The sequence below is a fragment of the Mustela lutreola genome, chromosome X, assembly GCF_030435805.1.
Source record: "Mustela lutreola isolate mMusLut2 chromosome X, mMusLut2.pri, whole genome shotgun sequence".
Taxonomy (NCBI): domain Eukaryota; kingdom Metazoa; phylum Chordata; class Mammalia; order Carnivora; family Mustelidae; genus Mustela; species Mustela lutreola.
This window is the reverse complement of record NC_081308.1, coordinates 80,408,088-80,422,678: the sequence shown is the minus strand read 5'-3', so window position 1 is coordinate 80,422,678 and position 14,591 is coordinate 80,408,088. Positions and strand designations below refer to the sequence as shown.

At 38.9% G+C, this 14,591-nt stretch overlaps 1 protein-coding gene and 1 long non-coding RNA gene across 14 annotated transcripts in view; one reads left to right on the top strand and one right to left on the bottom strand.

Moving 5' to 3' along the window:
• DIAPH2 (diaphanous related formin 2) overlaps positions 1–3,155 on the bottom strand; it is a 1,001,991-nt gene extending 998,836 nt beyond the window's left edge. For 3 of the 9 annotated variants that reach the window (XM_059156886.1, XM_059156884.1, XM_059156888.1), the window contains exon 1: positions 2,733–3,155. In XM_059156886.1, coding sequence (XP_059012869.1) covers positions 2,733–2,864 — 132 coding nt within the window. In that variant the 5' untranslated portion in view covers positions 2,865–3,155. The remainder of the gene's footprint in view (positions 1–2,732) is intronic. The other 6 variants (XM_059156885.1, XM_059156889.1, XM_059156892.1 and 3 more) reach the window with 4 other exon arrangements.
• Positions 3,156–3,165: 10 nt separating this feature from the next.
• The window catches only part of LOC131821128 (uncharacterized), an 86,223-nt gene continuing 74,797 nt past the window's right edge, over positions 3,166–14,591 (top strand). Inside the window, exons 1-2 of one of the 5 annotated variants that reach the window (XR_009349840.1) lie at positions 3,166–3,633; positions 4,448–4,520. This is a non-coding gene — a long non-coding RNA (uncharacterized LOC131821128). The remainder of the gene's footprint in view (positions 3,634–4,447; positions 4,521–14,591) is intronic. The other 4 variants (XR_009349839.1, XR_009349838.1, XR_009349837.1 and 1 more) reach the window with 4 other exon arrangements.

The following is a 14,591-nucleotide window of genomic DNA, read 5'->3' as shown; positions in this document are numbered from 1 at the left end:
TTGTTACTTTTTCAACGTAATGGAAATTTTCATCTTAACTAATACTATATATAGACATTATCTAATTAACTTCTTTTTACTCCCAGAAATCTTCAATACCAATCATTTGTGTGATCAGTACTATTTCCCTTCTGCCTTCATTACTGACCTCCTCCTCTCCCTGTTAAACTTGGGAGTGGAATCAACTGGCATACCTTTACCCTCTCTCTTTGGTAACCCAATAGTTCTTAGCCTTCTATAGTTAACAGGCGCCTTTGAGAAACTGATGAAAACTATGAAACCCAGAAAAATGAATGTACCTATTACACTCAATTTTTTTCATACAACTTCAGGAATTACCCCCCACAGTTACCTACACAAGTAATTTTTATGACCATATAGCTCTCTTCTATAATCTCACACAACTCCTTTATATACATACACAATTAAGAACTTTACAATGATTAATAATACTCAAAATAATAAAATTAAGTAAAGTTTTATCTTACTGGCAATATTTTAAGAACCCCCAGATGAACTCCACCCTAAAAGGCCTTAGAACATGTTGAGCACTTCAATAAGACAACTCAAAATAATGAGTAAGGCATTAATTAAAAAAAATGTCTTATCAAGTCTTGTTGTTTGATCAACTTGCTTGCTTTAAAATGGCTGAAATGTCTTCCTAAATTTGTTTTTATTAACTCTGACATATCTGCTTCTAAAATCATGTAAGTCTCAAAACTTAATTTGTGCAAAAAGTAAAGTTCCAACTGCTATTAATTCTTGGATTCAAATACCCATTCTACAATATCAAGCTATGTTCAACACTGAATACTGTAGCCAGTGAGTGAAAGTGATACCATCTCTTAACGATCTAGTTACCTCATCAAAGCAAGTAAAACATAAAAGATGAAACAGAACAAATACCAAACGGAAAGGAAGAATATAATCAAGGTGTTATTACTAAAAGAGATAAGTGCTTTCTTGAAAGTGTAGTTCCTAAAAGTAGAAGCTTCTTGCTGGATATACCAAACTATTCGTGGACACTAAGCTGACGTTTATTTTTGCTTGAACTTTTAATCACTGTTTAAATCACACTTTTGTACTGGGTCAAAAAAAAAAAGGAAACATGACCACTCTTTTACCACAAACTGATAAATTTCAAAGCTGCATCAGAATTTTTAAATATATTAAATGTTGGTGATACACTCACAAAACTTTCCTAAGTTTCATAAAGCTGTGCGCACCTATTATTAAACCAATTAGCCCTCTACCAGCATAGACAATTCACAAAAAAAAGTTTCTTCATTTGTGAATACTGGGTTAACAGGATATATCAAGTAAGCAAGTTATCAGTTTGCCTCAAGTTAGCGTGGAATTGATGAGACTTTAAACTGTTCATTTTATTCTAACCCACTACGTCCCTTCTTCCCACACAATGGAAATCTATATACTTTCTGAAATAATAGTTTGATCATTGTCTTCCAGCATGGACAATTCATCATTGAAAGGCAAACTGGAAGTAAAAGAGAAGTGCAACAGGTACATACCAAACGATCAGATGCCATAAGAAAATAGTTATTAGTAATGTCACTGTCTCCTCTGCTATTATAAACAAGTTGCTGGTGAAAACTGAAAACTAAATGTGCAACATGTGCTTGTCCTTCTGAGTTAGAGGAAGAAACTTCAAACAAGATTTATTTGCTGAACTTGTGCAGGAAAACTATTTTCCCTCATAAAATTATGAAATTATAAACTTTATTGATAAATGTCTGCATATTTGCCATGACCGGGAAAAAAAGACTGTAGCCAATATATTTTGTTAATGCTACTAGTTTTTAAGTTTCACTATTAAATCATTTTCATATAAACTAAAAAAAAAAAAAAAAAAAAAGAGGAAGCTTTTTAACTGATGAGTTGAAGAAACTCCAGTATTTCCCAACCTAATACCAGGCCCCATAGATTACATTCCTCTGCACATTAAGTCAGTGGCAGGAAATGGACTGCTACCACTGGTTCACACACTTTCAGGGCTATGAAACTTGTGCAGTCTTACTGCTTTTGACCATTCTTAATCAACTACGTGGAAGTACTGTAATGACTCTATTATATAAACAACAATTGGGGGTACCTCACCCAACCTCAAACTCCCACGCTCCCCCCGACTCTTACACAGAAATGTTTCTTGGGCAAGCACATGGAAGAGGCAACGGGAAAAGGCGCACGTAGGCGATTCTTCCTTACATTTCTGGTAAAGCAGAAAGACTAGGAGCCTACGCTGTGTGGTTTTTTTAAGGGTGGGGCTGGTTGGCAAGTCTGTGGGTGGGCTCCCAAGTATTTGGATTGAAAAGAAGAAACGTTCCCCTTACCGGACAGTAAGCATTAAGAGTCAAAACCTAGCAACAGACTGCGGTGGAAAGGAAAGGAATCGCGGGAAAATTCATGCCCACAAGTTAGATAATCAACAGACCCTAGCCAGTACTCCGAGTCTCCCCAAGTTGGGGTGGGGCCCTTCTCTTTTCCACACTGCCTCCCAGAATGATACGAGTGAGAAAGGGGTTAAATGAAGAAGGGGGTGCTCTTCCGCCCCCACGCAGTCTCCGCGGCTCCCCGAGTAGCACAGCGAGATCGCGGGTAGCCTTGGGAGGGGCCCCGGATCCCCCTATGCGCAACTGCCGCAACTGCCGCAACTGCGGGAGGATCCTGGGGCTCTCGCTGTCCCCAAAGCCGGCGGGGGCTGCGGGCGCACTCACCAATTTAGGTTTGTTTTTCGTTTCCTCTTCGTTGGCGGCCCGGTTCCCCGCGCTCCGCTTGTTGCTCCGGCCCCCACCGGGTTCCTCGCTGCCGCCTCCCGCTCCCGTTGCCGCCGCCCCGGGCTGCTCCATCTTTCTCCGGCCCTATCACCTGTGACCTGTAACCCGACCTCTCCTCAACTTGGGGAAGCCCCACTAGGTGGTCCCGCTGCCCCCAGCTGATTCGGTATCACCTCTTCCTGTGTGAGAATGTGTATGCCTGGAAAGCGGCTGATTTCAGGCTCCCGGCTCCCAAGCACCCTCGACGCAACACGCCGTTGCCACTAACTCGGCGCCAGGGCAAGCCCTGCCCCTGAACAGCTGCAGTTACCGCGGTCGCCGGCGCCGCCGCCCTTAGGGCGGTGTTTAGGGTGGAGGGAAAGTAGGTGCCTATCTCTTTAAGAGGGCCTTGACACACGTGATTCATCAAAGTACCCGCAGTCAGCCGACAGGGCGCGGAAAGCTGCTTCCTACTCCCAGTGCGGAGCGGGCCTTAGCTACTGAGCATGCCCAGAGCAGCGACGGGAGCCAGAGGATAGCCGAGGACTTTAAGCTGCGGTTAAGCACTGATTTCACTTCCCAGGGGCCTAGAGTGAAATGAAAGGGAACTAGTGAAGAGAAAAGAGGTATAGCCCATTTTAGAGACAGGGAACCTGAGGCCCGGAATGATTCAAGTGTGAGTTTAACTGGCAGGTCTACCTAAGTATCAGCTTCCACTGTTGTAGGCCGGAGCACCTTCCCCACAGAGGCCTTGCTGGGGGTGTGGTCCTGCTAGGCTCCAAGGGAGGGGTGGATTGGAAGACAGCTGGCATCCTATAGGAAAACCACCGCTGGAAGTGCTAATTAATTGCCTAGACGGACGGTATGGGTCAAAGTGGACAGATGGGGTGCTTTATATTGCCATGATTACTTTGCGATCAAAGAAATAGGGTCGTTCCTTTATTTCCATGCTGCTGGGTAGTAGAAGCAGCACACATCCACTACTTAATTTTGGGGGAAGAGGGAGCAGGAGCAGTTAAGTCTCTTTAACCAAAGTACCTATAGAGAGCTAGCAGTTGGATTAAGTGATTTTCAGTTTGGGGGACTAGCTTAGGTTTAGGGTTATTGTGAGGAGTAAGACATGTGTGTCACAGCTTTGTTTAAAACATAAATCTCTAGACAAATGCTGGGTGTTTTTGTGGAGCAGTAGCACCGTACTGTAAATATTGTTAGTCTTTGGTGCTTGTGTTGTCAGGAAGAGGCCTAAGCTATATTTCTAACATCTTTTTTTTTTTTTTTTAAAACAGGGCCGCCTAAAAAAAGTGTACACACTGAGAACATTGCAGGGGTAGAGCAGGATTTGAATGAACCACAACCATAGACTAAGAGCACATATGATAGAGAAGCCTGAAATGTAACCTCAGATATGAAGTCTATTAACATGTCCATATGCCTGTTATTCACATATCTTCAAACTATGACTTCTTTTGCCCTCCCCTTCAACCTAAATTCAACTATGCTGAATCCAATTGGTTTATGAGCATATTTATTGAGAGAGTGTTACAATAAATTTGTCCATGCTATAGATGTGAGGAAGCAATTAATTAGGACAGTAGAGTGAAAAAAACATAATATATCTAAAAACAGTTTAAATCCTGTCTTCTTCATTTTTATTAACTTTCTTTTTAATCACACAGGTGATAAACTACCCAAAAACAGCACAGAAGAAGAAATACATCCTTCCAGACAGGGTGGATAAGGAGCCCTAAGGTAAATTTGATTTGTCTAAGTTTCTATCTTAAAATTTGATGTATATTTTGAATTCGACTCACTATATGCATACAAACACATACGTGATAAATTACTTAAATGTTTCCCCTCTGAAAAACTGAGTAAAAATACATGCTACAGAAAGACATGCCTTGCATATCTTTATCCAAGACTTTCTTCCAATTTCTGTTTAAGGGATATGGATATGGATGAGAATCCTCCAAGCTCAAACGTGGCTCAATAATATGCTCAATGGGTATTTATTAAACTCCTTAGGGTATACCAAGTGCTATGCAGAGTGTTCTAGGTTAGAAGAAGGAATGGACACACTTTCTGCCCTTTAGTACCTGTGCTGGGAGAGACAGACTGAACTGCATTTCAGATTCAGAACAGATATGAACAGGGAACTCATAGAGCACATCAGAGCAGTAAAGCACCAGAATGTCAAGGTTCCAAGACACCTTCCCAAAGAGAATGATGCTTGAGCTAAGTCTTAAGGGTATAATTAAAGTTAATAAGTTTTTTTGACAGCCTACTATTAGGTACTGTGCTAGCCATTGTGGATACAATAGTGAGCAGGATAGATATGACTTGCTCTAAGGGCTTTCAGGCTATTGGAAAGCATATTAAACAAAACTGTTTTGAGCAATTACAAGGCAAAGAAAGAGGGTGAAGAGCATTTCAGGCAAAGGAAATGACAATGGCATGTGGAAAGACCGTATGGTTAAGAAATTGGGGGCATCTGGGGGAGAAGGCTTCTGTGGCCAAGAGAAAAAGTAGAATAGATAAGCAGTTCCCAGATCATGAAGGACTTGTAGGTCTCATTGGTGTGGATTTAAAAGGGAGAAGACAGTTGTAATACAAATGACCTCTGTTTAGAGTGTGTAAATAAACTTGAAAATAGATTGGCATTATTTTGAATAAGGTTGGGTTTCACTGTCCTCAGGCAAGTGAAGCTACATTTGAAATCCAATTAGAGGTATGTGTAAAAGATGCATAATCTTACTGCAAAAAGTGAAAAAGTCTCTTCCTGATATGGCTTACATCCGACTTTACTGTCATTATCTCAGCCCCGCCCCATCTTTATTCTCAAAGTTTGTTTTTAAGCATTTTGCTTCAGTTAATGTAAACAGTAATCAAACAAACACCTCCCGTCCTACATCAGGGTCATTGGTCTCTCTTGGAAGTTAACATGTGAAAGAAACCACTACTGTCCTACAAGGATTTGCCCACTGATTATGAAACAGGCGCCTCACCAAGTATACAGTCCTAGGACTGATCTCACTGCTCCTGCATTCCTTTGTTTTTACCTTCCTGGGACACACAGATAGCTTGGTGGAGGGAGAGACCTCTTTCCTCTCATGCTGAAAAAAGGAGGCTCTAACATTAGTTGGGATATCAAAAGTTTATGTTAGACATACTGACCTGTGGTCTCTTCCTCTGGCTTTTCATGATTTTAGCATCCAGTTAACTTTAAAAACTGAGCCCTAAGAGAAAAGAAAGATAAAAGCGGCTAAGATCTATATTTCTTCAAACTGACTGTAGAGTTCTTTGTTACCCCCAGAGGTTTCTGATGAGCCTCATAGTATCCCTCTTGCTTTCTGTGTCTCCCTTCTGCTGAATGTTCTCTTTTAAATAATCTGGGTCATTAATAAAGAAATGATAGGAAACATGGATTAGGCAAAAATGAGAAATAACCCCCTTTAGGGTCATGGAAAAACATTTGTGATATAAAGTTTGCCTAAGAGTAAACAAGTATTTATTAAGCATATACTATGTGCCAACACCAAAATAGATGTTATGCCAAAAAAAAAAAAATGCCAGACATTCTCCTGTAATGTTATATATGTCTTCCTGAAGAATCTCCTGTTCTATAGAATTGCACACTGAGGAAAAATGGATAATGGGAAACATGGTTAGGGAAGATATTTAAATCCAGTACAACTTTATAATCAGAGCAGTAATGAAAATAATAACCATTCTAACAAGATTAAATCTCCATTGGCATTTGCTCCAGCATCACAACCTTCAATGCTTGGTAGCCTTCATGCTTCTTCCTTCCTGTTGTGGCTCCACAAGGGCATCATTCACTTTGAATAAAATTAAAAATATAATTGGGAACGCCTTGTTGGCAGTCAGTTAAGTCTCTGGCTCTTGGTTTCAGCTCAGGCCTAAATCTCAGGGTCCTGAGGTCCAGCCATTTGTTGGGCTCAGCAGGGAGTCTGCTGGAGATTCTCTCCCCACCTCCCACCACCCCCAGCTGTGCGCACTCGCTCTCTCTCTCTCCCAAAAAAATTAATAAATCTTTTTTAAAAATCTAATTAAAGAGTATGCAACTTTTAAAAACCTGTGGTGAAATGTCTTCACAGCTTTGTTCTCAGTAGTCACAGCTTCACCAAATAGTTTAATGTAAGGAACTTAAGAGGTGGTTTAAAGCATTAAAGTAGTTATACTGAAGGGGCAGAGTCAGGTACAAGATTATTCTTTTTTCCTTAAAGTCTTCATACATTGCTAGAATTTATGCTTAATTGTGAGAAAGCTTCCTCATCATCATCTCAGAACTTCAAGAGCTAAGAAAATTCACATGTGAACCAACTGGACTTCCACCTTATTTTGACATAATTCTTCTATTTATCAATTGCTAATATGCTTATTCATGGTGCACAAATGTAATGAAACAGACTGTAAAATAGAAAATCTTTGCCCTCAGTAGCTATAAAATCTACTTGAGAAAACAAACGACTAATTTGTGAAACAGTGAGAGAAGAGTAGCTGCCTAAATTGGAGATACTGACTCTAAATTCAACATAACGTGGTAAAGGTGTGAGCTTGGTTGGACCTAGAATAGATGAAGAAGTTCTCAAGGAGAAGGTAGAACTTGAGCTGCTAAGGTATAAAGCAGAAATCAGACATGAATAGGCAAAACTAAGAAAGGAAGTAAGGAAAAGACAACATGTAGAATGGTCTGGAAACAATACTGACCAATGATGTTGAGTGGCTACTGGGGCTTGAGGAGAACGCTGAGAACATAGATGTTGAATAATAGTAGGAAACATGGTTATCCCCCTAGCATTTTCCCATAATATAAACAGATTTGATTGTAAGACACAGTGGTAGTAACAGGTAAAGTTCTTTAGCAGGAATGTTAGAAAAAAGTAAGGAGCTGGTCTGGCAGTGGCATGCAGAATAAATTTTTTTCTTTTTTTAAAAATTTAAATTCAATTTAGTTAACATGTAATACAGTATTGGTTTCAGGAGGAAAATTTAGTGATTCATCACTTACATATAACACCTAGTGCTTATCTGAACAAATGCCCTCCTTAATGCCCATCACCCATCTATCACATCCCTCTACCCACCACCCCTCCAGCTACCTTCAGTTTGTTCTCTATAGCTAAGAGTCTCTTATGGTTTGCCTCCCTCTCTGTTTTTAACTTTATTTTATTTTTTCCTCCCTTCCCCTATGTTCATCTGTTTTGTTTCTTAAATTCCTCATATGAATGAAATCCTTATGGTATGATGACTTTCTCTGACTGACTTATTTCAATTAACATAATGCACTCTAGTTCCATCCATGTCATAGCAAATGTTAAGATGTCATTCTTTTTTATGGCTGAATAATTTTCCTGTGTGTGTGTGTGTGTACCACAACTTTATCCATTTTTCAGTGGACAAATGGGCTGTTCCCATAATTTGGCTGTTGTTAATAATGCTGCCATAAACATTGGAGTGCATGTATCCCATTGAATTAGTGTTTTTGCGTACAGTTGCTGGATCACTGGGTAGCTCTATTTTTGACTTTTTGAGGAATCCCCATACTGTTTTCCAGAGTGGCTGCACCAGTTTGCATTCCTACCAACAATGTAAGATGGTTCCCCTTTCTCTGCATCCTTGCCAATACCTGTTGTTCTTTGTGTTGTTGATTTTAGCCATTCTGACAGGTATAAGGTGATATCTCACTGTAGTTTGGATTCGTATTACCCTGATGATCAGTGATGCTGAGCATCTTTTCATGTGTCTGTTGGCCATCTATATGTCTTTGGATAAATGTCTGTTCATGCCTTCTGCCCATTTTTAAATGGATTATTCATTTTGGGGGTGTTGGGTTGTTTTTTTGTTTGTTTGTTTTTATTTTAAGTAAACTTCATGCCACACATGAGGCTTGAATTCACAATGGGTGTTGAGTTTGCTAAGTTCTTTCTATATTTTGGATACTAACACTTTATCAGATATGTCATTTGCAATTATCTTCTCCCATTCCATATGTTGCCCTTTAGTTTTGTTGATTTTTTTACTGCACTGTGCAGAAACTTTTTATTTTGAAGAAATAAATAAGTCAGAGAAAAACAAATACCATATGATTTTGCTCATATGTGGAATCTAAGAAACAAAAGAAAGGAGCAACAGGGGAAAAAAGAGAGGCAAATCAAGAAACAGAATATAGATGAACTGGAAAGGTAGATGATTAACTAGAAAGAACAAACTGTTACCAGAAGGGAAGTGGGTGGAGGGATGGGTTAAATAGGTGATGCGAATTGAGGAGTGTGGTTGTTGTGATGAGCACGAGGTGTTGTTTGGAACTGTTGAATCACTGTATTGTACACCTGAAACTAATATTACATTGTGTTAACTAACAGGAATTTAAATAAAAACTTAAAAAAAATAAAGGAACAAACTGTTCCTCTTCACAGATTACATACAGGAAACAAAGGAAAAGAAAGAGTAAACAAGAATTACTAAAATGTTGGCCCAAGGAAATAAAAACCTAGTAGCAAACTGGAAGATAGTATCTAAGGTATTTGGCATTTGCAGACAGAGTCATGCCAAGGAGCCTGGTACCCAAAAACTAAAGAGACTAATTACAGCAGGACAGGAAAGCTAAGAAGCTTCCTGTAGTCACCAACAGGAAAAGACTGGGCAGGCTGGTAAAGCAGAAAGAAAAGTTGTATAACAGAAGGCAGTAAGCAGGCAGACAGCTAGACTCTAGAAGTCTAGCACTGGATGTCCTGGGAGGTAGGCAGACAGAGAATAGAACCCGGTCTGGTGGCAAGCAATAAGCAGATAAGCAGGAATCCACTGATGGGGATTGGGATTAAGAAACAAATTAGTAATCTCTTAAGAGTCTGGCAAGACACTGCTAAATAAGGCAGGGCATCAGGCCTAAAGAAATTGGCGTGATTTGGGCGTGATAGATGAAATCTACAAAGAGAGGTAAACAGAGGTGAATAAAAGGTTGCAACAAAGACACCCAGTTTGTTTCTCTGTGAGATCACAGTAGGACTAGAAGCAATAGGTCCACTTGATGCTAAGCCACAAACTATTGAAATACTTCTCCTTGAATCCTCTCTGACTAGGAACTCTTAAGATAGGTCCCAGTGCAGGAAAAGTAGACAACAAGAAAAGGCCTGGAAAAAACAATGACCAATAGTGGTCACTTACCTAAGTAAGGGTTAATGTCATTGTAATGATTACAGGGATTAGGACTGGAAGCCAGGCAGCTAAAACATAGCCCTACAAAAATTAGTCCAAGACTATGGTGCCACTTTCTTCTTTTGGGGAAGGTGCTGTGGGATGCCTGAGTGGCTCAGTCAAGTGTCTCCCTTCGGCTCTGGTCATGATCCCAGGGTCCTGGGATCTAGTCCCACATCGGGTTCCTTGCTGGGGGTAAGCCTGCTTCTCCCTCTACCTGCCACTCCCCCTGCTTGTGCTCTCTTGCTCTCTATCTCTGACAAATAAATAAATAAAATCTTAAAAAAAAAAAAAAGAAAGAAAAAAGAAAGTGCTGAGACTAATAGAAACTGAGAATTCCCAGATTCATGCCACCTATGGTTTATTATATAGTATTCTAAAAAACAACCCTTTGAATTTTATATGGAGAATATGCTTCTAACAAAGACCAGACCTCCCTGTCAACCAAAGTCCCAAAACCCCAAAGCAATTTTTTTTAAAAGAGTTTATTTATTTATTTGACAGACAGAGATCACAAGTAGACAGAGAGGCAGGCAGGGGGTGGGGGGAAGCAGGCTCCCCGCCGAGCAGAGAGCCCAATGTGGGACTCGATCCCAGGACCCTGGGATCATGACCCGAGCCGAAGGCAGAGGCTTTAACCCACTGAGCCACCCAGGCGCCCCCCCAAAGCAATTTTTAAGAGTAGCTTAACAGGTCATAAATGGTAATTGTCCTATCTATAAGTTAGTAAGACATAGTTATAACAGTGAGGGAAAAATTTTCAATTTGCTTGCTAAACTATGTGGATCAGAGAAACACACATTGGTGTTAATAGGGATGCTATTTAAGAAGTTGAGGGGTTTTTTTTTAGAAAAAAATAGTATGTAGAAACAGTCTCTTGGAGATAAATGTAATTCAAATATGAGACTAAAATTATGTAACTAAAATCTATTGTCTCTCTTACTTTGTGGTTTGTTTTCTGACCTTTTCAAAATATAATTAATTATGAAAATTAAAGAAGACATATCTGACATCTGTAAATAATAACTTGTTTTCATATCTAGGCATCAGTAGTTAGACAGGTCTTACAAATAGGTTATTTAGGGGCAACTGGATGGCTCAGTCGGTTAAGTGTCTGACTGTTGATTTTGGCTCAGGTCATGATCTCAGGGTTGTGAGATCAAGCCCTTCTTCTCTCTCTCTTTCCCTCCCCCCACTGCCCCTCCCCTTCTTCATCTCCCCCACCACCCTACACATGTGAATGCACTATTTTGTTCTATATATTCTCCCACACAGATTTTAAGTTTTATTGACACATAATTCACAAATCATACATTTTGCCCTTTTAAAGAGTACAGTTCATCAGTTAATATATTCAGAGTTGTATAACCATCACTGCAATCAATTTTAAAACATTTTCATCACACCAGAAAGAATCTTGTCTTTAACCATAACCCCTCCTCAGTCCTCCAAAACCACACCCCCTCCCAATACAAGGCAACCACTAATCCACTTTATGTCTCTAGATTTCCCTATTCTAGGCATTCACATAAATAGAATCTTACAATGTATAATGGTTTTGCTTTTTAAAGATTTTTATTTATTTATTTGACAGACAGAGACAGAACGAGAGAGGAAACAGAAGCAGAGGGAATGGGAGAGGGAGAAGCAGCCTTCCCGCTGAGCAGGGAGCCCGATACGGGGTTCAATACCAGGACCCTGGGATCATGATCTGAGCTGAAGATAGATGCTTAACGACTGAGCCACCCAGGCACCCCAATGTATGGTGTTTTATTAACTGGAATCTTTCACTGAGAATATTTTCAAGGTTCATCCATTCCACATCAGTTTTTATTTGTTCATTATTATTACCTATTAGTTCCTCAGACATAAATACAAATCAGTTGTTTAAGCCACCTACCCTGCTATACACACAATGACAAGATATACCTTCTTATAGTTGCAAAGAGTTGATATTCTCATGTGAATACCAATCTTGTCCTTCTTCTCCTGGCAAAAGCAGGAAATCAGGGTTTGATTTTCCTATACAATGATATAATAGAAGAATTTCTTTCTGACCCAGGGCCTGATGTATGGAAATGACCACAAACACCACATTTAGTGAAGTATACATTATGTGCCAGAACAACTCCTAGAAGTTTATATAAACTAATTAAACAGGACAACCCAGAAACCGATTACATTAAATTGTATATTACCTCATACCGTAGTGGAGAACATGTAGTTCTTATCCTACTTATTTTTTTAAAGATCTTATTTATTTATTTGAAAGAGAGAGACAGTAACAGAGATAGCAAGAGAGAGCATAAACAGGGGGAGGGGCAGAGGGAGAGGAAAAAGTAGGATCCCCACAGAGCAGGGAGCCTGATGTGGGGCTCCATCCCAGGACCCTAGGATCCTGACCTGAGCCAAAGGCAGACCCCTAAGAGACTGAGCCACAGACACACCCCTATCCTACTTATTTTTAAGTCTTTCAATTCAACATATTAGAAGCCAAAATGTGCATCTACATTGACATCAGATTCACTCAGAAAGCCTTCTTTAAGATATGCACATTAATTTTTAAAAAAGATTTTAAAATTTTATTTTAAAATTTAAAATTTTTAAATTTTTAAATAAAATGAAATAAAATAAAATGATTTAATTTTTAAATTAAATTATTTTATTAAAATTAAATTATTTAAATTATTTTAAATTTAAATTAATTTTTATTAATTAAATTTAAATTAGTTTAAATTAATTAATTTATTAAGATTTTATTTAAAATTTACTAAAATTTTATTAAAATTTTTATAAAAATAAATTTGAATTAATCTAAATTTAAATTTAATTTAATTTAATTTAAATTTTAAAAAAATTTTTTTAATTAATTTACTTATTTTCAGAAAAACAGTATTCATTATTTTTTCACCACATCCAGTGCTCCATGCAATCCGTGCCCTCTATAATACCCACCACCTGGTACCCCAACCTCCCACCCCCCCCGCCACTTCAAACCCCTCAGATTGTTTTTCAGAGTCCATAGTCTCTCATGATTCACCTCCCCTTCCAATTTACCCCAACTCCCTTCTCCTCTCTAATACCCCTTGTCCTCCATGATATTTGTTATGCTCCACAAATAAGTGAAACCATATGATAACTGACTCTTTCTGCTTGACTTATTTCACTCAGCATAATAAATTTTAAGTTTTAAAATAAAATTTTTAAAATTTTATTAAAAATAAAATAAATTATTTATTTCACAGACAGAGATCATAAGTAGGCAGAGAGGCAGGCAGAGAGAGAGGAGGAAGCAGGCTCCCTGCTGAGCAGAGAGCTGGATGCGGGGCTTGATCCCAGGACCCTGGGATCATGACCTGAGCAGAAGGCTGAGGCTCAACCCACTGAGCCACCCAGGCCCCCCTGCACATGAATTTTTAAGACAATTTTTGGGAAAGACTTTTAATCACTGGGTGATTCCCTGAGTACTAGATGTAAGGACATCGGTTTTGCTGCTGCTTTTAATTGTATTTTTTTTTTTTTTTAACAAATAGCCCTGTAACACTGGCTTTCTGCTGCCTCCAAAACAATGACTAATGTGAACTACCATTCTCATCAGTACTAGCAGCTTCACCTGACACCCTGATACTATATAAGGACAGACCCACCTCTAAATCCTATGAACCAACCCTGCTTTTCATCAGAATTTTCATCCTTTAATCTTTCATCATGTTGTTATTTTATACCATCAGAATACCTCAAAGCCTTGGCTTTAATAGTGGCTAAATTAAAATATGCAAGGCTGAGTTTAATCCCAAATATACAGAATAATACTTTTCCATTGCAGGTTAATCTCTATATGTGATCCTCCAATAATATATAACTGTCATTAGATTACTTTTCCTTTTTACATTATTTTTGATGATTAAATATGATATAGGACATAAAGTAATATGATTATATTTTAGCTAGCATAGTAGAACTTACACATATCATTTTAATTATATTAACAAACATTGAGTAGTAAATATGTCCAGGGCATGGTGCTAAGAATAGGTGAGTGATAACAGCATTAATGATCTCATTTGGCTTAGAATATTGTCAAGGTAACTGACAAGAGCTCATCTGACGGCAAAAGAATATTACAGAAATGTATAGGAAGAAGAGAATGGGGAAGGTTTTTTTTTTTTTTTACAAGGTTTTTAAAATAAAGGTTTTATTTATTTGAGAGAGAGAGAGAGATAATGAGCAGGAGGAAGGAGGCAGAGGAGAAAGGAGAAGCAGACTCCCTGCTCAGCAGGAAGCCTGATGTGGGGCTCTATCCTAGGACCCTGAGATCATGATCTGAGTGTAAGGCAGATGCTTAACCAACTGAGCTGCCCAGATGTCCGCAGAATGGGGAAAATTTTATGGAAAATCTCTATCTTTAAATATAAGTAGGACCCCAAAAGCTAGAAATTAGAGGAAAAGGGCTTTTGAGGGAGAGGGAACAACATGAGCAAAAGCTTAGAGAAAGGAAAATGAGGGCTGCTCCTGGAAATTGTTTAGTCATCTAATGGAGCTAGAAGGTAGGTTTTATGATTGTATGGTGGGAGATAAAACTGAGAAAGAGGGGCCAAATCA